The 27,161-nt window shown below is 39.1% G+C and overlaps 1 protein-coding gene across 1 annotated transcript; it reads right to left on the bottom strand.

The window, feature by feature from the left end:
* Nucleotides 1–17,537: 17,537 nt before the first annotated feature.
* Nucleotides 17,538–19,969, bottom strand: LOC127508181 (uncharacterized). Its single transcript, XM_051885915.1, has 6 exons — nucleotides 19,583–19,969; nucleotides 18,885–19,202; nucleotides 18,458–18,787; nucleotides 18,335–18,379; nucleotides 18,108–18,188; nucleotides 17,538–17,997 (listed from the first exon to the last, which is right to left on the bottom strand). The coding sequence occupies exons 1-6, from the start codon at nucleotides 19,641–19,643 to the stop codon at nucleotides 17,942–17,944; spliced, it is 891 nt and encodes a 296-aa protein (XP_051741875.1). The 5' UTR covers nucleotides 19,644–19,969; the 3' UTR covers nucleotides 17,538–17,941.
* Nucleotides 19,970–27,161: the final 7,192 nt, after the last annotated feature.

Raw genomic sequence — 27,161 nt, 5'->3', positions numbered from 1 at the left:
GCCAGGGAGCAGGAAAATAATATACCTTTTAAAAAGATTCACAGTTTTTACAGTCAGAAATCAAATACATATACAATTTTAACTCTTCCAGAAAAAGGTTAAAGAAAGGCTTACACAAAATTTACAGTCACGAATACTCCTATTATTTGATTTGGTGGTAAGGGAAAATTTACCAACATATGTATCCAATACATTGAGATATGGTTAAGATCTGAGAGAGCTTGTTATTACTTTCATAAACATAACAATCCCAGAAGGGATAGCTCCAAAAACAATAGCATATTCTTTTGCTGTATAACTGGGATTTTATAATGTGACAAAAACTCCTCATATTTTAAAGGAATTCCTTGGTCATTAAATAACTGACTCAGTAAAATAATATTATTTCTAACGCAATTATCAAAAATAAATTGATTTATTCTTGTAAAGCAAATCTCTGTTGTGCCAAATTATATAACTGTGTGGGGAAAAATTATGCTTGTAAATTAAAGACCATGAAGAAGACATTGTTTGTGAAAGTGAGATAATTTGGAAGGAATTTTGCCAGGATTATAATTACATACGAGCAAAAAATTTAGACTACCTAATTTAGAAAAAAACAAAATTTGGTGTAAAGTTCCATAAAGAGGTGGGATTTTTTAAGTGTTCTTTAATCCAATTTATTTTAAAAGTATAATTAAGGGTGGAGAAGCTGATGAAATTAAGACCACCTTTTTCATAAGAATTCATAACTACAGATTTCCTAATATAGTGTTTTTTATTTTTCCATAAGAAATTAAACAAACATTGGTCAACTGTCTTAGAAGTCTGAGCATCAACATAAAGAGATGTAGTGGAATAAGCTAGATGTGAAAGACCCTCTGCTTTAGAGAGTAACGTTCTACCCTTGAGAGACAAATCTCTGTGTAACCACAGATTTACTTTCTTTTTGGTCTTTTCCATAATCGGAGAAAAGTTATCAAAACATCTATTTTTCATATCCTTAGAAACGACTATACCCAAATAAGTGACTTTTATCGGAACGAACGCGGCGCCAGTTTCGTTTTTTTCCGTAAGTTGAATAGGGAAGGCATAGGACATACAGCGTAAGCGTTCTGAAGAATGCGGAAAACGGAAGTACGTTCAAGGCGATATTTTGTGTTTATAAAGCATAAATAGTTGTATTTTTTTCGAAAATGACCGATCTTTTCTCTAGATAAGACCCTTATTCCTCATCTGGTATCGCTTAAAGCCCTTTGAAGCTGCACTGAAACTGACATTTTGACCTTCAACCGTTTGGAGGCCACTGAAGTCCACTATAATTCACATTTATTTGTATAGCGCTTTTCACGATACATATCGTTTCAAAGCAGCTTTACAGAGAATGCATGTCAACATTACAATTTGGAGAATGCAGTTAGCTAATAATGTAATAATTTAGGCGATTAATATACAATCACTGTTTGCAATTTAATTGAAGGTAGAAGCAAAGAGCTCCTGGAAAAATGAATTACATATTAACAATAATTAGGATATATAGAATTTGCGAATGTGCGTGTTGATCCAGATGTTGCATCTTCTGAAGTCATCGCAGGAGTTGGTGCCGTCTCTTCCAAAGTTTTAGTCATCTGAGGTCTTCTTAAGAGGCTGGATCCAAACTGAAACTGATGTACTCTCTAGTCACCTCGGGACGGGCGTCCCGAGGTAAAACAGAAAAGCAAATTGAATAATTAGCATAGCTGCTGTTCATAACATTAAGCAAAGATAGTTGTGTGCAATTGATCTGATATGAGATGGATTATGTGAATGCTTGGCTAAAGAGATGTGTCTTTAATCTAGATTTAAACTGGGTGAGCGAGTCTGAGCCCCGAACATTATCAGGAAGGCTATTCCAGAGTTTAGGAGCCAAATGTGAAAACGCTCTCCCTCCTTTAGAGGACTTAGCTATCCTAGGTACAACCAGAAGTCCAGAGTTTTGTGATCTTAAAGAGCGTGAAGGATTGTAGGGCGATAAAAGATCGGTTAAGTACACAGGAGCTAAACCATTTAGAGCCTTATAGGTCATTAGCAGTACTTTATAATCGATACGGAACTTAATAGGTAACCAGTGAAGAGATGATAAAATTAGTGTTATATGATCATATTTTCTTGACCCGGTAAGAACTTTAGCAGCTGCATTTTGTACCAATTGTAGCTTGTTTATTGAGGAAGCAGGGCAACCAGCTAGTAATGCATTACAGTAATCTAGTCTAGACGTCATGAAAGCATGAACTAACTTTTCTGCATCAGAAACAGATAACATATTCCGTATCTTAGCAATGTTTCTGAGGTGGAAGAAGGCTGTTTTTGTAACATATGAAATATGATTTTCAAAGAACAAGTTGCTGTCTAATATAACACCCAGGTCTTTAACTGTCGAGGATGGAGTAACAGTACATCCTTCTAAATGCAGATTGTAGTCTGAGAGATTCTGTGTACAGGTTTTTGGCCCAATAAGTAATACTTCAGTCTTATCTGAATTTAATAGAAGAAAATTACTAGTCATCCAATGTTTTACTTCTTTAACACACTCTGTCAGATTGGATAATTTAGAGTTTTCATCTGGTTGTGTTGAAATATATAACTGAGTATCATCGGCATAGCAGTGGAAACTAATTCCATGTCTTCTTATAATATTACCAAGTGGCAGCATGTATATTGAAAATAGCAGAGGGCCTAACACAGATCCTTGAGGCACTCCATAATTTACTATCGTTATCTTAGATTTTTCCCCGTTTAAATAAACAAAATTGTGACGGTCTGATAGATACGACCTAAACCACCGTAATGCCTGTCCCTGGATACCAGTGTAATTCTGTAGTCGATCTAGGAGTATTTTATGATCTATAGTGTCGAACGCAGCACTGAGATCAAGTAACACTAGTATTGAGATACAGCCTTGGTCAGAAGCTAGAAGTAAGTCATTTGTAATTTTAACGAGCGCAGTTTCTGTGCTATGATGAGACCTGAATCCTGACTGAAATTTTTCATAGATAGCATTTTTTTGCAAGAAGGAGCACAATTGGACCGACACCACTTTTTCTAGTATTTTAGATATAAATGGAAGATTTGAAATGGGTCTGTAATTTGCCAATACATTTGGATCTAATTGTGGTTTCTTAATGAGAGGCTTAATAACTGCTAACTTGAACGGTCTTGGAACATGACCTAGAGATAAAGACGAGTTAATAATATTGAGAAGAGGCTCTTCTGCTACAGGTAACAATTCTTTCAGTAGTTTAGTGGGTATTGGATCTAATAAACATGTTGTTGGTTTAGACGCTGTGATAAGTTTATTTAGCTCTTCCTGTCCTATAGTTGTAAAGCACTGCAACTGTTCTTGAGGGACGATAATTGAGGCTGAATCATAAAACTCTGTCAAGGGTTGTACATTTACAGTTGTATTTCTGATGCTTTCGATTTTTTCAGTAAAGAAATTCATAAAGTCATCGCTACTAAACTGTAATGAAATGTTTTGTTCTGGTGATGTCTGTTTATTTGTTAATCTATCCACTGTACTAAACAAGAACCTTGGATTGTTTTGGTTATTTTCTATGAGTTTGCGGAGATGCTCGGCCCTGGCTGCTTTTAGAGTCTTTCTATAACGGGACGAGCTGTCTTTCCACGTGATTCTGAAGACCTCTAAACGAGTTTGTCTCCATTTGCGTTCTAGATTACGAGTTTCTCTTTTGATAGCGTGAGTAATATTGTTGTACCATGGTACAGTATTTTTCTCTCTGACCTTTTTTAATCTCATCGGTGCAACAGTATCTAATGTACTAGTGAAAGTGGTGCACATACTGCTAGTAATTTTCTCAAGATCATTTGTGTGTTTGGGTACAATGAGCAGCTGAGATAGATCGGGCAGTTTATTTGTGAATTTATCTTTAGTTGTCGGAAGAATTGTTCTACCTAGTCGATATCGTGGCGCAATTTGACAAATATCATCAGTATGCAGTACGCATGTTACAAGGTAATGATCAGTGATATCATCACTTTACGGTAGAATTTGTATATCAGTAGGATTGATTCCATGTGATATAATTAAATCTAGTGTATGATTAAGAGTGGGTCCAGTGACGTTTTGTTTGACCCCAAACGAGTTTAGTAAATCTGTAAACGCAGCCCCTAATGCATCATTTGTATTATCTACATGAATATTAAAATCTCCAACAATCAGCGCTTTATCAACGTTGACCAATAGGTCTGAGAGAAAGTCTGCAAACTCTTTTAGGAAATCAACATAAGGCCCTGGAGGTCTATAAACAGTAGCCAAAGCAAGAGATAGTAGCGACTTTTTACTTATATCTGAGAGTGTAACGGTTAGCACGAGAATTTCAAATGAATTAAACCTGTAGTTTGTTTTCTGGGTAACGTTAAGAATCTCTCTATAGATTGTTGCAACACCACCGCCACGGCCAACCGGACGGCATTTATTTTTGTAACAGTAGCCAGGTGGACAAGACTCATTAAGACCGAAATAATCATTTGGTTTAAGCCATGTTTCAGTAAGGCAAATTACATCAAGACTATTATCTGTGATCATTTCATTTATAATAACCGCCTTAGGTGTCAGCGATCTAATGTTTAGTAGCCCTAGCTTTAGAAATTGTTTTTGTTCAGTAATTTTGCGAATTTCTGGTTTGATCACGATCAGATTTTTTCTAGATCCTTTATTTTTATTGTTGAACCTCACTATTCGGGGAATAGACACAGTTTCTATAGACTGTACTACACTCACATTTCTATCAATTAAGTGGGTAGAACACAGACTGTGATTTGAGGTTTGACTTACTAGTCATACGGTGCGAAGCGTCTTGGAGATGTTCTCCGACAGAAGATCAGCTCCGATTCTGCTGGGGTGCAGGCCATCAGCACGGAAGAGCCTAGGTCGCTCCCAGAAAAGATTCCAATTATTTATAAAGAGCAGCTTCTGTTCAGTACACCAAGACATTAACCATTCATTTAAAGCAAATAATCTACTGAACCTTTCATGTCCACGTCGGTACGTCGGAAGCGGTCCGGACACGATGATCCTCGTCGCGGGCGATGTGGCTCGTACCGTCTCGATCAGGCTCCTGAAGTCCTGCTTCAGCACCTCCGTCTGCCGCAGCCTGGTGTCGTTCACCCCCACGTGCAGAACAACAGCTCCGATGCTCTCAGCGCCATTCAGGATCGCGGGAACCTGCGCAGAGACATCGAGAACACGAGCACCAGGAAAACAGTGACTGCGCACCTTACCTTTGGTTGTGGTAGCGTGGACGTGACGGACGATGGAGTCTCCGATGACCACGGCGTCGCGTTCTGCCTCGCGAAGAGGGGAGAAGCGGTTCCTCGTCGAGACCTCGAAGACCGGGGGCGGCGGAGGGGGAGAGGTCCTGGTCCGAGGCCTGGCTCGCGCCTTCCGTTGCTGAAGAACCCAAGGTCCCTGGTGTGACGGCGCCGGAGTGAACGAGGGCTGGGATGAACGCGTTCTGGGTTCTCGGGCCCTGTGCAGAGAAGCACACGGCGTAGAGGAAGCAGGAATGTTAATAACGCACTGCAAACTTACCGAGGATTGGTGAGCGTCAGCACGGGATGTTTCCAGCGCTGTTCGCCGCTCCCGTAGCTCGGCCTGCTTCTCCAGAAGGGTCCGGATCTGTCGTTCCACGGCCTCCAGCTCCAACTGCACCGCATGCAGCTCGAACGTGTCCTCACCTGCACTCAAAGATAGAGACACATTCGATACGCTCGCCATTAGTATAGATGAACAATAATATTGTGAGTGAGAAGAGTACAAACGCTAGTGTGACCACGCCGCTATTGCTAACGGGCTAAAGCTAGTAGCGAATGTTCGAGAAGTCGGATAAAACTAGCGATATCAAGGCAATCCGAGTGTTTTTTATATAAAATAGTGTCTGGGATGTGTTCCCCCGCCGTAAAAGAGAGAATGATAGGTTATAAATTTGATTTTAAGAGAAAAAAAAAACCAAGCAATTAGGAATCAACTCGACGGAGCTCGAACTCAAAAACAGCGCGGCAGCAACAAACAGGAAGTGACGTCCAAGTGACGATATGTGGCTTGGAATTAGCCCGCTCACATATCTGTGAGGAGAATAATCCTGGAATGTTTTCATCAAAAACCTTAATTTCTTTTCGACTGAAGAAAGAAAGACATGAACATCTTGGATGACATGGGGGTGAGTAAATTATCAGGAAAAGTTTATTTAAAAGTGGACTAATCCTTTAATAGCTTCAGTGACTTCTTTCAAACTAAGCGGCAGATCACACATTTTTGTCTGACCCGTTAATTTGACAGAAACTAGGTAATGAATTGAAGAAACCTGTAGCTGCTTCATAATCAAAAGAGGAACTATACAATTTTTTATAAAAATCAGCACAGAATTGTGCAATTTCTTTCGGACTGTCACATATATGTCCATTAATCTTTAATCTATGAATTGTATTGTGACTGGAATTATGTCTCTCAAGTTTAAAAAAATAAGATGAATTTTGTTCACCATGCTCTAACCAACGCTGCCTAGATCTGATATAAGCTCCTTCGGCTTTGGTTCAGTACATCACGTCTAGTCTATCCTGCAAATTAGACAGTTCCAAATTTTCTTGGTCAGACAATGTTACTATGGGTTTTTGAGAAAGAAATGCTATCTTAGAAATTACCTCATTTTCTTCAGACCTCTTCTTTTTAGCTAAGTCACTACCATATCTTCTTAGATATTTGCCCATCTCAAATTTGAACAGTTCCCAATAAAGACTAAATTTTTTCTTTTTACCTTTGTAGCTTTAACTAAATACTCTAAAATTAAAGCTTCTAAATTAAGTTTAACAGACTCATGTTTTAAATGAGAGTTGTTCACTTTCCAGAAAGATGCTCTATAATTATAATCCTGAGTAAGAGACAGGTTAATACAGGTGCTGGTCATATAATTAGAATATCATCAAAAAGTTCATTTTTTTATTATAAATTATTTTTAAAAATTAAACTTTCATATATTCTAGATTCCCCACATGTAAAGTAAAACATTTCAAAAGTTTTTTTTTTTAAATTTTGATGATTAGAGCGTACAGCTCATGAAAGTCCAAAATCCAGTATTTCAAAATATTAGAATATTTCCTAAGATCAATCAAAAAATAGATTTGCAAAACAGAAAAGTTCAAGTTCTTTAAAGTATGTTCTTTTGTGCACTCAATACTTGATCGGCAGGACATATTACAGCAAATGACTTGCTCCTAGCACAAATTACTGCATCAGTGAAGTGTGGAATGGAAGTGATCAGACTGTGGCACTGCTGAGGCACTATTGAGCCTTCAGATCATCTGTATATTGTTGGATCGACTGTTTCTCATCTTTCTCTTGAAAATATCCCATAGATTTAGGTCAGGCATATTGGCTGGCCAATAAAGCACAGTAATATCATGGTCAGCAAACCACTTGGAAGTGGTTTTTGCACTGTGGGCAGATGCTAAAGTCCTGCTGGAAAAGGAAATCAGCATCTCCATAAAGCTTGTCAGCAGATGGAAGCATAAAGTGCTCCAAAATCTCCTGGAAGATGGCTGCATTGACTTTGCACTTGATAAAACACAATGGACCAACACCAGCAGACGTCACGGCCCCCCCAAATCATTAGTGACTTCAGAAACTTCACACTAGACTTCAAGCAGCTTGGATTCTGTGCCTCTCCAGTCTTCCTTCAGACTCTGGGACCATGATTTCAACATGAAATGCAAAATTTACTTTTATCTGAAAAGAGGATTTTCGACCACTGTTCACTGTCCAGTTCTTTTTCTCCTTAGCCCAGGTAAGATGCTTCTGACGTTGTTTCTGGTTCAGAAGTGGCTTGGTAGTCCTTTTCCTGAAGATGTCTGAGTGTGGTGACTCTTGATGCGCTGACTCCGGCTTCATTCTACTCATTGTGAAGCTCTCCCAAGTGTTTGAATTGGCTTTACTTGACAGTATTCTCAAGCTTGCGGTCATCCCTGTTGCTTGTGCACCTTTGCCTACCCAATTTCTTCCTTCCAGTCAACTTTGCATTTAATATGCTTTGATACATCACTCTGTAAACAGCCACCCCATTCAGTAATGACCTTCTGTGACTTACTCTTTTTGTGGAGGGTGTCAATGATTGTCTCCTGGACCATTGCCAAGTCAGCAGTCTTCCCCATTAGTGTGGTTTCAAACAAGAGATACCCGGAATTTATACTGTAGGGATGGTCATTTAATGAAACTCAAATGTAAATATTCTAATATTTTGAGATACTGGATTTTGGACTTTCATTAGCTGTACGCTCTAATCAACAAATTAAAAAAAAAAAACTTTTGAAATGTTTTACTTTACATGTAGGGAATCTAGAATATATGAAAGTTTCATTTTTTAAAATAATTTACAATAAAAAAATGAACTTTTTCACGATATTCTAATTATATGACCAGCACCTGTATATATAGCTTTATGATCAGTAAGAGGGGTCACTAAAATATCAACAGATGAATTGTTAATAAATTGTTTGGAAACTAACCAAAAATCAGTACGAGATTGGTAGGAGCCTACTTTATTTTGCCATGTATATGATATTTTAGAAGGAAATTTTTCCCTCCATATATCCACCAGTTCAAAGCGTTCCATAAATTCTTTTAAATAATTTCCTGAGGTGGAAAAGCGAGGAGGCCATCTATCAAGAGTGTTGTCAAGAACAGTATTGAAATCGCCTCCCATAACTATTAAAGAATCAGGATATTTATCTAGCCAAAACAGTAACCGTTCTTCAACACAGTCTAGTAAGCCTTCCTTATCAGATTTGGAATTATACCCATAAAAGTTAAGCAAAATAATCTTGGAACACTGTGAGTTAAACTCAATCACTAAGAGAAAGTAATGTCCCGTAGGATCACAATCGCTGTGTAAGATGCAACCAGAAAAATTATTTTGAAAAGTACAAACACACGCTGAATGTTCTGAACCATGAGCCCAAAGATTATTGCCCCATTGTGAATGCCAAAAATTTACATCCTGAATGGTAGAATGTGATTCCTAGAAAAAAACAAAATCTGTTTTAAGGGTTTTAGTGAACAAAAATAACGCCTTACGTTTAATATTGCATCTTAACCCCCTGGCATTTAAGGAAACAAAAGACAACGACATGTCAACAACCAACCTTGAACAAGAGCTGCTTCAGTCAGCTGAACAATATTAGGCTACTTAACCAATAAACAAAATAAACTGTGAAAAAGTAACTTATATACATGATACAGAAAGACCTGAGAATCAATGTTTACACCAAGTAAGTTCACAACAAACAGTCATGGCTTCATAGCATTGCACCGTTCAAATTAGTCAGACATCGCCACAGAAGGGGGATACACTTCCCTCCCTTCAATAAAAGCTCGGCCACCCACAAAGTACGCTTTCTTACCAGCCTTGCATGCGGTATCAATGACTGCCCATAACAGCTGTCTCTTTTCGCGATCAGTTTTACACCGGTCTTCGGTGAAACGAAGCTTATTTTCTTGCAGAAAAGACGATTTTTTGGCCACTTTCCAAACTGCGTCACAAAGTGCACAAGAGATGAACTTCATGATGATCACTCTGGAATCCTTCTGCTCCTTCCTCTTGGGACCCAGGCGGTGTACTGCTTCTATGCCATCCACAAGCCTAGATTTCTCCTCCGGTAACAAAGCTTTATGACTTCCCTCCGGACGTCCTCTGCCTCGGTCTCGCGAACTCCATATAATTTGAGGTTCCGTCTCCTAGTGTACGCTTCCAAATCGTACACACGCTTTTCGATCAGATCGACCGAAGTAGTACACTTCTGTACCTTTTGTTCCATGCAGGACACATTTTCTTTAAGAATAACAACTTCAGCACAGCTTGATTCAATTTTTTTCTCCAATAAGTCCAATCTAGCACCCAGTTTTTTTTTCATTTCCGTCCACCCGATTGTTAATGAGCTGTGAGAGCATGGTGATGATATTGTCACTATCCATTGTGATTTCTTTTCTTCTTTCTCTTTTTGGAGCAGGAGATTCCCTAGGAGTAACCTGCAATTGAGGTAAGTCTTCATCATTAACAGTAATCAACTGTTCGACATAATCATGACAGACGTCCATCAAGACATTGGTAGTAGCAAGGAAGTTAGCACCTGTGTTCAATCCTTTTTATTTTTTGCTTTAAAGACATGTTTCCACCACAAGTCAACCAAGTATCATATAAACAATTAACTTGAGATGAACGATAGAAAACTGGGTCTTTTATAACAAAAAAACTACTTTTTCACGGTCAAAATAAAAGTTGGCAAAGCAGAGCTAATTAAAGCACGTCTTCTCTCTGCGCCATCTTGCGCCACCCTCTTTATAAGTGATATTAGTGTTTAGAGAATACGAATCTGACGTCACGCCGCATTGAGTTGTGGGTAACTTCTTTGTTTATCCGCCATATTGACAGGATCACACAGCCTTTCCCTCATAGAGTTTATTTCAGTAATTTGTTTTCTGTCATGATTGTAAAAAAAAAAATGTCACCATTGTATGTCATTAATGCTGCATCGATAATGGCGATAGTAACTCAGATCATCGTTCTGAGAGAAAACTGGACAGTGAAAAACGTTTTTTCACCTTTTCTACATATAAAAACACCAAGGGAAGCAGGTCGAGGAGATGACGAGAAGATGCTGGATGGCAAATCTATTAGTAATGGCACTGATTAAACCCACTGCTTATCACTCAATAAAAGAATCACGTTGCTAAGTGTTTTTGAACATTTTGATTTTGTTTAGTTTAATAATTAACATTATTACCTTTTGCGAGTCTGACTTAGAGGTCTGCGCGGGACTGACTTTTTTTCGTCCCGCTCCCGCCTGCTCCCGCAATGGTTAAACTCCGCACGCACCCGCTCCCGCATAAAATTCACTCGGTGTTCACCCGCTATCCGCATATAGTAATTTTCTTCCGGACCCGACGGGTCCCGCTAAAGATCGTTTCCAGAATCTCGTGTTTAAACTTCCCCTAAAGAAAGAGAGTGATTGGGGATAACAAATATAAAATGTTGCATATACAAGATTTGTATTTGTTATTTGTCTATGATGCTGTCAACACCCTAAAAAATGTCAGAGAAAAAAATGTCACAAAGAATAATAGGCTAAATATCACAGAGAAAAATAGGCTAAATTAAATAGCCTACAACATGTCCCTCAAAACTATAGGCTAAGCCAAAATTATAAACGAAAACTGTTGGCTTACTAGCTATACTGCAAATGAAATCTTTTGTAACATCCACGCAAGAACAGAATGATGCTGACAGACGACCGTTTCAGAACGTCTCTCCTTCAAAATCCGATCACAAAGGTTGAATGATCTCTGAAGGTGCACTCGCTTAGACCTCTAATGCAAAGAACATGTCTTGCCAGGTTTCTCAGGACAGGAAACTGGTGACTGTGTGAACGCCACCACTGCAGAAAGTTTTGTTCACTTCAAGTTCAAGCACAGATGCGCTGATGTCAAAGCATCTCAGGAACGACCGGGTTATTGTCAGACCGCCCGCTCCCGCCTAAAGTACACTAAAGTTACCGACCGCAATCCGTCTTTCATTCAAAATGTAATCCCACGCAGCAAGAAATCTTATCGGGTCCCGCGGTTCCCGCGGCTCTGCAGATTTAATGCAGACCTCTAGTCTGACTCTCACTCGCTCGTGAATTAGCAGAGCTTGAACGGGCACATTAAAATGCTTAACAAGAAAAAACGCTTCATGACGAGCCGAGGTGGAGAGACTGGATCGGAGGCAAGAGGCGGAGCTAAGGGGTCCAGGCATTGAGACGGCGTTGTTGGCTGGCCCGAGGTGGATCCACACCACAGAGGGCTGGTAGAGGAGAAACTGAGGTGCCAGCGTGAGACAGCGGCGACTGGGCAGAGGAACTGAATGGCAGCAGGAGAGGAGGCGGGAGAGGGAGGTTGGGAGGGAACACCGGAGACACAGGGCTGGATGGAACCAGCGGGGATACGGACAGTTCTGGGCTGGATGGAACCAGCGGGGAAAGGAGATTCAGGGAATCCTCCTCTACAATACAGTCCTCGTAAAAAGAAAACAAATTGTCCAGCGCTTGCTCACCCTCTGGTGGGAATGTGGGCGGGGCTCCACTCCATCCCATCGAACTCCACGAGGACTCCCACGATGGCGCACGTTGTTGCCGACTCACACACCAGAGGCGATGGGAAGCTCGGTCCCACTTGTCAGCTCCGGCTCGTTCCTCGCGGCCGGCTGATTACCTCCATCTGCGGTGGGCTCTGGCTTGTTGTCCGTGTCGCTGGGTGAAGGCAGGCTGTACTCTGGATGAGGAGCGGGGCTGGTGACTTCCTCAGCGATGCCGATGGTGAATGGAGAATCACAGTTCACCAGCACCCACTGGGTGAAATTCCCCCGAGGACCCACACCGGGCAGACGAGCTCTTGTTTTCGCACTGAGGCCTGTGTAGAAAAAAAACACTCAGCTTTTCGTCCCGGGATGTTGGTAAGGCACGCCAGATCTAAAAATCTTTGGGTGTGGGTCTCGAGGGACTGCTGCTCCTGGTCGAGGTATAACAGCTGGACAGCCGGTAAGTCCATTTCAGTATTGGAAGAAGATTAGATGAATACAGGCTTTAATGATAACACGTAGGAATAACATACACCATACAAGGACGAGAACGGACGAGGAATAAGGATGAACACAGGGCTTAATTACAGGAAGCAAACAAAGGGAACTTAACAAGGTGATGAGATAATTAGACACAGGTGAATCAAATGAACTAATCAACAGAATGGGGAAAACTAGGTCACAGGGGAAAACAGAAACATGAGGATTTGTAACAATACGCGTATGAGCCCAAAATATGAACACAACACGTTTACATGTCCTCTTATATAAAGAAAACACTTAATGCACTGAGACTGTGATATTAAAGAGACCAAATTATGTTTACTAATAAAGCACATATGTGCAGAAAAACGGATGAGACCAAACTATAAATTTTCAGTATCACTTAAAATGCATAAGCCATTTTAAGCATTTTCTTCATAACTGTTTTATAAAGGTAAGAAATTGTTTAATGTGTAATTAAACGTGCTGTGTTCATATTCTGGGCTCCTCTGCACATCTTTTAATATAAGTACACTAAGCCAGTGTTTTTAAAATGTCCCCTTGCAGGGAGCCACTACTAAACTCTTCACAAGCTCCTAGGGTTTTGATTTTGGTTGTCATTTATTGAAATAATTATTTGTGTCTGCCTGTCCACTGAATGTGACCCATTCTCCTCTGTGACCATGGGATCGTGGAAAAGGGGAATATTTACAGTGACAACAGTTGTAGGCCTACTCAATATGCTCATTTAAGCATCATTTAAATGTTTCCAACAAATAACTGAATCGACTTTTCTCAGTGTGTTGAACACATACTTTTATTTGGATATTCTACCATTTGATGGCTGAAGCAGCAGCGAGCGTCCAGCGTGCGACACAATAAACAGATGAACACTGTAAACGAAATTCTACAAAACTTCAGTGAAAAAAATTAAATTATCATGCGATGCGAGAAAATACCTTCTATTCCCTGCAAATGATACGATTAAAAATGAATGTTCCACTTAATGGCAGAAACAAAACAAAAGGTAAGCAAGTATCCGTATCAACTTCAGTGCAAGTAAATGGCGGCGCCGCCCCGGCATGCAACGAGGCATGACGTCGGTTCGCATTCTCTATAGGCCGCTTATGCATAGTGCGCAAGCTAGTGCTAATTTGCACGTGGGCTAAAGCTAGTTACATGTGAAAATGCTAACGAGTCAATGAGGTGTGACAAAGTGTCATGTTGAAGTGTCAACGTGTTCAATAAGTGTCGAGATGTTGAGTTGATATGTTGTTTGAAGTGTATGCATGGTATTTGTTGATGAAAGTGTTTGAATGGAAGATTAATTATTGTTCTGGTTTTTTGAGAGATTATGATCATCTATGAAAGTTTCTCCTGTTCCATCCTGGACACACGAGACACGTTTAAGCGTATATAAATGGATTCAATTCGCCTGTTGAACTGTGCTTTTGAACTCATCCAAACTGGTAGGAAAACTCTTTTCTTTTTGCTTTTGGACAAACAGGACGCAAACTCGCTGAGATCTTATTTGTTTTGCCTATTTTTTCCTTCAAACTTTCAACAGAGAGACATTAACTTTGAACTGAACGATTCTAAAGAATCAACAATCTTTTGAACTGAATCAGTTGATTCATGGACTGATATTTATATATTCAGTGAATCTTGAGTATTTGATTCATCTAACTGAAAAGACTATTGAATTTTGAGGGGAAAGAATGATTTATCGAATTGAGAAAGTGAAAATTCAGAATTACATTCTGTACATTGATTCAGATTGACTGTTCAAATAACTTCTGAATTATTGAGTGTGTAATATTTTGTTTTGAGAATATCGTTTACTGTTTTCTTCAATTTTGCTGGGTTTACAAACACACTGAGACTGTTGGGTCTTTTCCAAATGTTTTTATTTTATTATTTTATTGTACAAAGTATATGAGAATTGATTCCCAACTGAGTTGAACTGCTTGGGCTGTTGAGTCCAAGTACCTAAAAATTTCAAAAAGAGGGTTGACTACAAATATTGTCATTCATTGCATGTTGTTAATTGAGAGTATTTGAGATTTACACACTTCAAACAAATTACAATTAAGAATGTTTCCTTAATACAAAATCTCAATCAGCAAACAAGACTCTTGGTCTTTCACCTACCTGCTGTGTGGCATTTCCTCTCTTCAGTAGTCGCACCTTCCTTCTGATCAGCTGGCCCATATTGAACATTATACGAGTGTGACACGTCAGACCCGCTACACGGTACATTAGCATTTCACTAGCTTGTTAGCATGTCATCCGGACCACAAACCATCCTTTTCTCTCACGCGCTCCTTTTTCTACGACTCGAGTCCATCAAACAGCTGTGGTAAGTCGGATCAGTCTACAAACACGGTGAGTCATGTCATCCTCTCATCCTGTTGTTACTTGCACTGCCTGTCACATGCATAGTATAGCTCTCTCTGTCAGCGGTGAGATTTACACATGTGATCAATGCAGGGAGATAGTCAGGCTGACAGAGAGAAACTCTTCCACCTAGATATTATCACACAGAGACTGTGTCTGTACCCCGAATTAGTAAATACTAAAAACTCCCAAACCCATTTAAGGGTAAAAAGTTAATTGATGTTCAACAAATAAAAAACAGTTATAATGAACAAATGATAAAGCTTGGGTTGTTAAATATTAGATCCCTTTCTTCAAAAGCACTTATTGTAAATGATATTATCACAGACAATAATCTAGATGTGCTGTGTTTGACAGAAACCTGGCTAAAACCGGACGATTACATTACTTTAAATGAGTCTAGCCCTCAATGTTACGATTATTTACACAATCATAAATGAACATTAACAAATGTTCACTTTAGCTGCAAAAAGAGCCCCAGCATTGAGGGACTTCATCTGACCCTTACAGGCTCCTACAGCAGCGCAGCCCAGTCCGTAAAGGACCTCTGCATCGGCAGGCATTGCCTGTACCACACGGCTCCTCAGCGACGCAGCCAGCTTGCAAAGGAACCTGTGAAGATTCATCTGACCCAGCTGCCCAGGCCATCCCAAAAGACCCTCTTGGTGCAACCGAAGTTCAGCATCCTCCAGCCCAGTGTGGCACGACTACTGGATCGCAATTCCGCGCCCTCCCACTGCATGCAGCCTGCATCATCAGTGGAAGACGTCTCTGCTACCGGATTAGTATTCTTGACTGGTGCCCCGTATTACAAAAGGGGGAGGGGTCATCTGATACACTCATAACCACACCTTAAGTGACACGTGATCAAAAATCACTATGTGATCACTATATTTTTGTTTGGGATGGTTTACAGTTTGTTTCTCAGTTGATAACAAGCATTGGTCAAAACTGAAGCCACATGTTCAAAACTCTTCACACATTCAGTCAAACAGAAGTCTGTGTGGACTGAACTGTCAATCATTTTTCATTGCTTTCACATTCAATGAGCACATTTCCCAAAATCCATGAACACTTTTGTCATTCATACTTCACAAAACTGTAAAACTGTATATCTGCAGCAGATTTTTCTAATGCTAACACACTGATTTAAAACTGATAAAAGCACATTCAGATCAGAATGATGATGAACTCTGAGCATTTCTGCTAAAAATTATATTGAAATAAAGAAAATCTTATCAGAAAATGAAATAATAATCATTTGACCCAGGTGTCCTGCTTCAGTCTCATTACAGTGTTTTAGGCTTGGAACTGATTTTGTGTGGAAATATGGATCAGGTTGTTGGGGAAAGAAGAGTGGAACAGAGAGGAATTGCTGTTATTGCTGCTTTAGTAAGACGATGCAAACATCAACGTGACGTCCATAAGTGACTTCAGACATCAAGTTTCCATTGTAAATGAACACTGAAAGGAGCCTCTAAGTGTCTTAGTATTTTGTATGATACTAAATGATGTTTGACCACACTGGTTATTAAAGAAACCCACTCCTAGCAGTTCAAACTGGGTTCAGAGATGTGTGTGGGTTAAGATCTCAGTTCCTCTTCTTTCTTTAAGAGTTTCTTTAATAACTTGTGTGGTTAAACTAACTGAGTTCTCTCACTCAGCAGTAACATGTTTCCAGACCTCAACAGTGAGATCACACCTCTGAAAATAACACAGAAAGCACATGTATAAAACTAGACAAAAGGTCATGCAAACACTAGAACTCAAAGAGGACAAAAGAAAAAGTGGAGAAAGCCATTATTTCATTTGCATATTTCCCTAACCCTAACCCTAACATTCTCCATTTCAAAATTAGTCTAACAGCTTCATTCTCTTCATTATATAGTTACAGCTCTTCCTGATCTGAGTGATGACATCATGCTAGAGTTAATATAGTGACACTATACCACAGTGAAGTGTTGCTTTACATCAGTGTGAAACATGTTGTTCAGTGTGAGAAAGTTTATATTGTAAACTCAGCACTCACACTGACTCAACACACATCTGATCTGAACACAGTTTATAAGATATTCTTTTGCACACAAACTCGTGCATTACTGTTAGTTTCACTTCTTTCTTTTAGCATGCCATTTAAATCTACAAAAATCATTAAATTATTAGCTGGTAAAAGCTGGTTTGTTACTGAAAAGGTTTCCACTATCCATGACTCCTGAATCTAAAACAGTTTTAAAGTATTGTAAAGTAATTATTATCATCAGCTCCAGATTGGTCAAACAGAAAGTATTTGCACACACTACATGAGCGTCTCTAAAGAAGGGAGTGTGTTAAAGTCATTAGTTTATCAAAGTGGATTTCTGAAATAACCAGAATAAAGTTATATGAATTATTATGAACACGAATGAATCATTTCATTATTAGTTTATCTTTGCTGCTGTTCATCCTCACATTACAAGCTTATGAATCACCATATCTGTAACAAACATCTCAGGAAAGGAGATTTCATTAAAGCGGTTTTATTAAGAAAATTAGTAGCAATCATTCAAAATGAACAAAAACAGGAATGAAAAGACAAGATATGAGAATCACCAAATCATCTTCATCACACAGAACAGAGAGTGGATTTTGCAAACAGTCTGTCCATTACTGTATTTAATATTATATTTAAAGCAGTTTATATATGAACCACAAGTAAATGACATTCAACACTGTAGGAAAATATCCATAAACCATATAAATGAACATAAATCTGGCCTTTTATTTGTAAAAGATATTTGAATCTAAACTTGATGGTGTCACTATTTCTTCAGGGAGTTTTTTCTCTGTTTTCTGAGAAGAAGAAAATCAATCAATGAACAATCCTCTGAGAGTTTCTGCTGTTTTAAATCTTGTTTCAGATTGTCTCCAAACGCAGCAGTATTTTATTGTAATATTGTAGGCATCTCTATTTCCTCTGGGTGCTGCGAGTCCTTCCTCCCTGCAAAATAAAAGCATGGACTGACCTCTCGTATGTGTTTTTACCATGATTGCAGATTGTTCCAGATCAGATGAGTGTGAATCATCAGATTGTGTGAAGCTCAAACTCACCAGCTCTTCTTGCACAGATGATCTGAAGAAGAATCACAGTAGGAGCAGCAAACACTGCCATCTCAACAATAATCACAATCACTGCAGGAAACGTGTGGAAGAAGAAGAGAAACTGGACATGACTGAAGTCAAGGGGATTAAACTATGAACAGTTATTGATGAAGCATTTACAGACTGACTGATAGTTTAATAGTGTAAAGCTGTCAGTAGAAATGAACGTGTCGTACCTCTGAATAATGATCCAGCAGTCACACTGACTTCAGTTTCTGATGCTGCAGAAGATGAATGTTCAGATGTTCATCTGTAGGACATTAACATCATATTTTACAGTAGTAATAGTTGTTTCTCACCTGAATACTTGACTGTGTATCTGACTGAGGTCTTGAGTTGATTTCTGAGAGTAAGCTGACATCTCCACTCTCTGTTGTCATCTTCATTCAGGAGTGTTGTAGTCAGAGTGATGATACAGTGATCTGATGATATCTGATATCTGGAGTCTGTCGTCAGATTAACACCAGCCTGATTCACCCACAACAGCTGAAGTCCCTCATAACGGACCCAACGATCACAGGAAAGTCCAGCAAATGAATACAACTGACAGGAGAGAGTCACAGAGCGACCTGGACTGATCTCAGACTGTGAGGATGATGATGATGATGATGATGATGGAGACACTGAAACTGAACACAAGACACAAATCACAGACTCTTCAATCATCATGTGAGTTTAAAGGGAGAATCTGCCGTTTTTAAATTGACCACATAATCATAAACTTACCATGAAGAACATGCAGATAAACACCTACATCAGTTCCTTGTTTTTCTCCATTCACATATTGTCTGCAGGTGTATAATCCAGAATCTTCTTCTGTGACGTTCTTTCTGTTCAGAGAGCAGTCAGACCCCAGACTCAGTCTCTCATGTCTCTCTGTGTGTTTATTCTTTATCCCTCCAACAATCACTCCAACATACTCAGATTGACTGAATCTCTTATGGATCCATGTAGTTGATTTGCAGTCAGAAAGAGCATTATTACAGGGCAGACGGACATTTTCACCAGAACTGATGAACACATTCTCAATCACTCCACTGATCCCTGAAACACAGTACATCTCAGTGATCATTATGATCTATATTAATAAATAAAGACATACAATGTATCAGCATTAAAAAGCAGAAGATTCAAATACCATCATTTTTCCTCATGAACACAATCATCACACTCTCCAGAATAAAGTATTTGTCTTGATCAGAGAGCTGTTGAAATCTCTTAATATGAAGATAATTGTTGATCATCAGATGTTTGAGTGACTCTATGTCCAGTATCAGGAATAATACAGTATGATCTGTATGTATCAATACACAACTCTGAGATCACAACGTGAATGTGTGCAAGAATAAACTGAGCATGTTCAAATCAACTCTTTCCAGACTAATTCCACTAAATGTCTTTAGAGAAAATCCAGATTTCTTTACCTGTGAGCAGTGAAGAGAGAATGATCAGTCCCAGCAGACACAGATCACACTTATCAGCCATTTTCTGTTTCTGTCAGTCTCTCTCTTCATTATATAGTTACAGCTCCTCCTTTAATCATCATCAGCTCCTCCTGTGGTTGTGAACTTCCTCTGATCTGAACTGAGTGTTTAAATCCAGCTAGAGTTGATATATAGTGACACTGACTCAGACTCATTTTACTCTCTGTAGATTGGGCTCATATAGACACAGTTTTTCCTCTCATGTTACACAAGCTCTTCCACTTCTCTCTGTCCAGTCCACCTTCATCACTTTCACCTTCTTTATCCAGTCTAAACAACTTCATTTCTGTGTGTTCAACAAAAGCACTGCCCAGTTACAAAATTATGAAACATTATGAAACAGATCTGAGCACAAATACTTCACACAACTATTATTTATTTATTCATACATGTGTTTATGTGTGTGTATATGTTAATGTGTCATGAACTCCTGACAGTTTTTTTCCTGCACCATATTTGCTTTGACCAGCAGGTGTCGCTGCGTTCATTCAAAGCTTTGAGAAATGCAGGTGTTAAATTTAGCCACTTTAACTCCTCATCATCATCAGTCGGCTGCAAATATTTGTGGTTTGTAGGCGTCAACAATCTTTTTCCATTCCGTTCTGTTTCTTGCTGCTGTTCTCATTTCATCAACTGATGGTGGTATCTCACTGTTGATCAATTTGCCTATGTACTGCGGGTAGAGAAGCTTTGGTTTACCATACTTTCTTCACCTGTGTCTTTCAATTGGTTGATAGAGAACATACTTGTTGGTCAGCTCGAACTCTGGTTTGCGCAGACAATGACCGATATATCTAAGTTGCCTCCTTTGTATCTGGAGGTCTAGCGGGTCAATACCAATCGTTTGGTATATCACTGCGTTTGAGACTTTGTCCAAGCGCTTGATGTTGAGCATTACTCTGTAGCAGTTGGTGGAAAAACTGTTGAGGCTTTGTTTGAGCTTCTCTGTTATAATCCAGCTTTCGCAACCGTACAAAAGTACTGATAGGCATACTGCTTGGAAAATGTTTGTTTTGAGACGGATGGGAAGGTTCTTTGAGTGAAATATGTCCTTTATTTTCCAGAAGGCTGCCCACGCTAGAGCCTTTCTTGTGCTGATGTCGGTTTCGCTCACCTTGACCATTGATCCCAGGTACTTGAAGTTGTTGACCCACTCAATCCTTTGGCTACCTAGCTCCAAGTTTTTACTCTTATCTTGGTTAGTGAAGGCTTCTGTTTTCTTCACGTTCACCATGAGCCCGACCTGTTCTGCTTGTTTGGCAGTTTCAATGAGTTGGGATTGAGCTCTTTCTAGGTTACCTACCAGTAGTGCGAGATCGTCTGTGAAATCAAGGTCGAAAATTGCTGTTGCTGGTTCTCGTCGACATTATCTTGGTTGAGTGACAAAGCCGTTTTCACCTTTGTTGATGCCATGAGATCTCGCATGATTGAGTTCTGTGTTCTTCAGGACGTAATCGATGACGATGAAGAGAAAAGGTGCAAGAGTATCTCCTTGTAGGACTCCGGTTGTTATGTCGAATTCGTCTGTTAGTTCTCCTTCGACTAGGACTGCGCTTTTGGAGTTGTTGTATATGGTCTTGATTGCGCTGACCAACTTGATTGGGATTCCATAATGATGCAGGATCTCAAACATTTTTCTTCTATCTATTGAATTGAATGCCTTCTTGAAATCTACAAAGGTTATGTAGAGAGGCAGGTTTTTGTCATCGGCACTTTCGATCATTCTGCGTATGATGTGTACTTGGTCGGTGCAACTTCTTCCTCGACGAAAGCCCGCCTGATTGGGTCTTAAGATCTTGTCTATAGGCTCTCTTATTTGATTGAGTAGAATTTTGTTGTAGACTTTCGTTGCCATCGACATTAGACTGAGATAGGACCAACGTTTATATCCATGTCACTTGGCGCCGGGAGTATTGAATCGGCATTCGATAAATTGGAATGAACATTGAGAAGATCTCTAAAGTAGTTGATCCACTCATCTCGTAGTTCCCTTTTGTTGTTAATACTACTTCCGTCTGCTCTTTTCATTTTGTGTTGATGTTTTGACATGTTCTTCCCCGCCAAGTTCGTTGACGATCTCCATGTTGCTTTAAGGTGACCAGAGGCTGCTGCTGATTTGAGTTGTTGTAGCTTGCCTTCGAGATGTTGAACTTGGTCGTTTGCATAGGCCGATTCCAACTCTTGATTGAGGTTTTGCCAGATTTCCTTGTCTCTCTCCAGACGACTACTTTTGAAGGCCTTTTTCGCTCAGTTTCTCTTCTCTAGTATGCTAGTTGTTGCTTTTGAGACCCAATGCTTGACCTTGGGTTTTCTTAGCTTTCCGAGCAGTTTGCTTGCTGTCTCCTCCATGGACCTTTCGAAGTTGTCATACTTGGTTTGTAAGTTGTTGACTTCGTTTTCTTCATAGAGAGCATCAAATCGGTTTCTCACTGCTACGTTGAACTGGGCTTGAAGCTCTTGACTCGTTTTGAGCTTTTCCCATTCAAATTTGGTTCTGATACACCTGTTCTGTCGTTCAACTCGTGGCTTGATCTTGATACGGGCACTGACGATTCTGTGATCTGACCCACATTCGACTGTGTTATATGCTCTTGTATTCTCAACTGAGTTGATCCACTTCCCGTTGATTAGGATATGGTCCAACTGAGCTCTATTTCCTTCATCCTTGTCTCTGTTGCTTGGGTGTTGCCAAGTCCATATTCTAGATTTGGGATGCGGGAATCTTGCTTGAGTTGGTCTCATGTTGGCCATTTCACAGAAGTCAACTAGCCTCTTGCCATTGTTGTTACTTTCTTCGTGGAAAGTGTGAGGCCCGATTGATTTCGAGTTGGTCGAGTGTCGGTCGTTGCCGATACGAGCGTTGAAATCTCCTAGTATCAGAAGGACATTGTGGATTGGGACGTCTTTCGCACACTTTTGGAGGTCATCGTAGAACTTATCTCTCTCGGAGTCACATTTGTCCTCGGTTGGTGCATAGGCTATTACTATTGTTGTTGCTGGATTTGCCTACGAAATTTGCCACCATTATTCGTTCAGATATCTTCACCATAGAGCTGAGACTCTTCGAAAGTCTGGTGTTCATTAGGATGCCTATTCTGCCTTGACCCTCTGAGTTGCTGAGGAAAAGTCAAAACGCCAGGTGTTTCCATCTTCGAGCGTCTCCATGTGTGTGTCGACTTGTTGATTCGTTTGCCACCAATGTTATTGTATGGCGACGATTTCTATTCCATTTTCGATACACCCATGAATTAGCTGATGTAGTTTGCCAGTCTTCTTGAGTGTTCGAACGTTGTAAGTTGATATTATTGTGGCCGACCTTGGTGAAAACGGGGCCTTCAGGTTTGTGTTTCGTAGATGTTGATGTTGTTGTTTTTGTCTTCGAATGACCGTTGCATTATCAAGAGCATTTGCATGCCCTGTCATAGGCTAAGATTTCTGGTGAGATTTCAAGCAGCGACCAAACGAAAACAAGTTTTTGTTGCCCGGAATGGGTGCTTCTTTTGTTAATTTCAGAATCATTGAGGTTTTTTACTCAAATTCGGGTGATTAGCCCTGAATTTGAAACCTGGTGCGAGGTAGGGACTGGCTGTACCGGTTGCACCAACGGTAGCGGATATGGTTCTTTGAAAAATCCGGCCAGGCACTGGCACTTTTACTAAAATGGATATAACTCGTGAACGGAATGAGATATTTTCACTAAACCCGGCACACCTATGTAAGAGCTCATTCTGTGGTTGCGTCATTCTGTTGGTTGTGCTATAACAGTAAAAAACATGAAAACGGCTATAACTACTTCACTTCGATTGACTTGAAAATTGGCGTGCAGTGTCTTTTTCAGAGGGGCCACGACTGCCTATGAGGATGTTGATGCATCTTGAAAAACATGTCCGCCATCATACCTCCATAGAACTCCTCATTCTGAGCAACTTTGCCTCTAGGACCACCACCGTCCATCGAATCGTTCATTAAATATTGGAGATTATTTCAAAAACCAACTTTGGCGATCTAGTCCTAGTAGTAGTAATACAATAACTAATCCAATCTCAATAACTGTTAAAAAACTACATATTTCCTATGGTAATTGCCTGTATTTGCCGTAAATGGTCTTTTCCATCTATGATCGAGATGATTACAGGCTTGCTAATTAAAACCTTTATTACCTTTTTACGCATGTGCTTAAAGGCCTTGAAACACTTGAACCCTGATAATTGCTGCCCGCAACTGTATTTGAAATTACGACTTAAAATGTGACACTTCTTTTATACAACAGTTTATTAAACAAGTATTCAATAAAGTCACTTACATTTTAGACACAATATTGACAGTTTTTGTTCTAAGATCACACAAAGATCACAGAAGAACCATAGCGCATCTCACAGCAACACTCATTTCATTACTGAATGATTCAGCATTTTGAACAAATCGGTTGAGTCAAAGATTCAATGACCCATTCCTAAACATAGACATAATAAATACATAGACGCCCCATTGGCCGATGGATTGCACGTCAACAGCGCCACCATATTATGCGGGGCAACATGCCGTAACTCTCATAAGTGGACTGAAGAAAAGATGCCTGACTATTTTGAGGTTTTACAAACCGTTGCACAATCCAAACGCACATATCGGGGAATGACCTTTCACATGTAAGTCTGAACAGTTGTTTCTGGTTGTATTTGGTCATTATAACATTATTTTGACAGCTAGTTGACCACCAAAGTCAGACTATTAAAAGCTAATGACAACGCTAGTTATCTATGAAAACTGAGACTTTATAAGAAATAATATAAAGATTACATGATTCTTATGAAGTCAAGTCAAGTCAAGTCACCTTTATTTATATAGCGCTTTTTACAATGTAGATTGTGTCAAAGCAGCTCTACAGTGATAACTGGTACATAATTTTGGCTGCACAGCAGCTCTTAAAGAAAATGCTGTCAATGTAGGCTGATGCAAAACACTGTTGAATATCAAATGTCAAGTGTCCCCAACTAAGCAAGCCAAAGGTGACAGCGGCAAGGAACCCAAACTTCAACAGGTAACATCAGGTGGCAAACAGGTGTTAAAATGGAGAAAAAAACCTTGGGAGAAACCAGGCTTAGTCGGGGGGCCAGTTCTCCTCTGGCCAACAGTGCTTTGTTACGATTCAGGTAGCTATCATAAGCCCGATAGGATCGCAACATTCAAAGTATTTAAACATTCAAAGTATTTGAATTCAAAGTATATGAAGTCTCAGATTATATTATAGTTTATATTATTAACTGATCAAAATCGCAAGTGAGTCTTCCGTGCAATGAAGCCAGAGGACTTTGACAGGACAGAAGTACAGATAGACCTAAACCGACTCATGCCCGAAGAGCAGGTGATTTGATTTATCTAATCGTGCCTCATTTATATTTTTACCCCAGTTTATCCAGTGGAACCAGATCAACACAAACCTCAAGGAAGGCTGAAGAAAGACTGTCAGCGGACTCTTCTCTGCTTTTCCAAGAGACCTCGTCTGCCTATTATTATTATAATGTTATTATTATATGACTTTGTGTTAGTGAGGCCAGCAGGGGGTGCTCACCCTGTGGTCTGTGTGGGTCCTAACACCTCAGTATAGTGATGAGGACACTATACTGTCCAAAAAAAAAAAAAAGCACCATCCTTCGGATGTGTTATGATCACCTTCAGTTCCTGTCAGTTCCCGGACTACAGGTCCCCTATAATCCTATAATCCTGGTGCAATATGGCTGCCGTCGCATCATCCAGGTGGATGCTGCACATTGGTGGTGGTTGAGGAGATTCCCCCTTCCATATGTAAAGCTCTTTGAGTACCCAGAAAAACGCTATATAAATGTAAAAAATTATTTTTTATTATTATTATATTATTATATGATTGTACTATTCACTACTCACTATTTTATTTGCTATTTTTATTTTATTGACTATATTATTTTACAATTTATGATATACTATCTGCTATTTTATTCATAGTTATTATATTACTACTACATATTTTACTGATTTTACTCAATTGTATTTTTAGGTTATTTAAAATAATAATAATATAGGCTAATAATAATAATAATAATATGCTATAGAATAAAACCACATACAATTTATATTGTACTGTAATTGTACTAAAAAAATGTTCTACCGCTGTATCTCAGATGTTTTACTGGATCTATTAAGGATTGTCTTATAATTAGTACAAGCTGTGCTTTTAATGTTTTCACTAGAGCGACATCATACATTAAGTATGGTGTACTGACATTAAATCTGTGAAATGCTTAGGCCTATAGATAATTAATGTTTAACTTTCTTTAGACCCCATTAAAGTGGCCAGACACAGTTAAATATAATGCTGTCCATTTAAAATGGAGAATTTTTTCTCCAGTCTTTTTTATTATAATGTAAAATTTGTATAAAGACAATTGTTGTTGTGTTATGAATAATAAAGCAAACATTTGTGTGTTAAACTGCAGCATAAGTTTAGGAGACAACACGTACAGAAATAAATTATAAAAATGAAAAGGGCCTTAAGATAAATGCTTCAGATTAATAAGGTTTTGAGATGTCATTTGAAATTGTCCTGTGACATCCTGTGAGGTGATTCAAGAGGAAAATCTAAAGGCACGAGGGAAAAAGTTCAAATGCCGTTGTTGAACCATTTCCACAATTAAAATCGATGTGCACATTTCATGTACATTAAATTATATTACATTAGGAACGTCTCCACAATTATTAACCTGGAAAAATAAACCAAATCTATGCTTGAGAAGTGTGAGTTTTCACAATTCCTTATCACAATTAATAATTCTCAAGTTCAAACTAGCGAGATTCTGAGTAATTGGAGACAAAACCTTTTTCGTACTCCACACAGATCATAAACCATTGAAATTGGTTGAGGAAAGTAAACTTTTTTTTGCGCTTTTTGTCCAGAAAAACCGCAGCTCCCCGTTTACTTGCATTTGTTTATTGAGGAGTCTTGCCCTTAGCAATATGGCGGACTCGTTGACGTATCGCAGCAACGGTCCAAAGTGGCCAATGGGGCGTCTATGTATTTATTATGTCTATGTTCCTAAACACCTGCCTCATTCTTGAATGAATCGGACGTTTGAACGAATCGTTTGAATGAATAACTAAGACCACCTACTGGCAGTTCAGTTTCATGTTTAAAAGTATAATTTTCCCAACATTTCTTATTTGTATATTCGGAAATAATTAAACAATCTTAAGTCAAGTCAAGTCACCTTTATTTATATAGCTCTTTTAACAATGCAGATTGTGTCAAAGCAGCTTTACAGTGATAAATGGTATATAATTTTGGCTGCACAGCAGCTCTTAAAGAAAATGCTGTCAATGTAGGCATTCAATGTAGAATCTCATAACATTATTTAATGCAGTTGTAATTTTTCAGTGCAAATGATTTAATTTGATTGGTAATAACCATGCCTTATTTTTCTTACTGAATTTATTGATCAAATGTAAAAATTTGAAATAACAGATGAAGCATACATTTAATAATAAAATT

Source organism: Ctenopharyngodon idella, chromosome 3 (genome assembly GCF_019924925.1).
Source record: "Ctenopharyngodon idella isolate HZGC_01 chromosome 3, HZGC01, whole genome shotgun sequence".
NCBI lineage: Eukaryota > Metazoa > Chordata > Actinopteri > Cypriniformes > Xenocyprididae > Ctenopharyngodon > Ctenopharyngodon idella.
Note: the sequence above shows the minus strand (reverse complement) of the source record. Positions and strands in the feature narration are given on the sequence as shown.

What these genes read in the sequence shown, in the direction of transcription:
- LOC127508181 (XM_051885915.1), bottom strand. Translation starts at nt 19,643, where the DNA reads ATGGCTGATAAGTGTGATCTGTGTCTGCTGGGACTGATCATTCTCTCT. An exon ending in TTATCTGCATGTTCTTCATG is followed by an intron (nt 18,788 to 18,884) that starts GTAAGTTTATGA and finishes TCTTGTGTTCAG; the next exon opens with TTTCAGTGTCTCCATCATCA. An exon ending in ATACACAGTCAAGTATTCAG is followed by an intron (nt 18,380 to 18,457) that starts GTGAGAAACAAC and finishes CATCTTCTGCAG; the next exon opens with CATCAGAAACTGAAGTCAGT.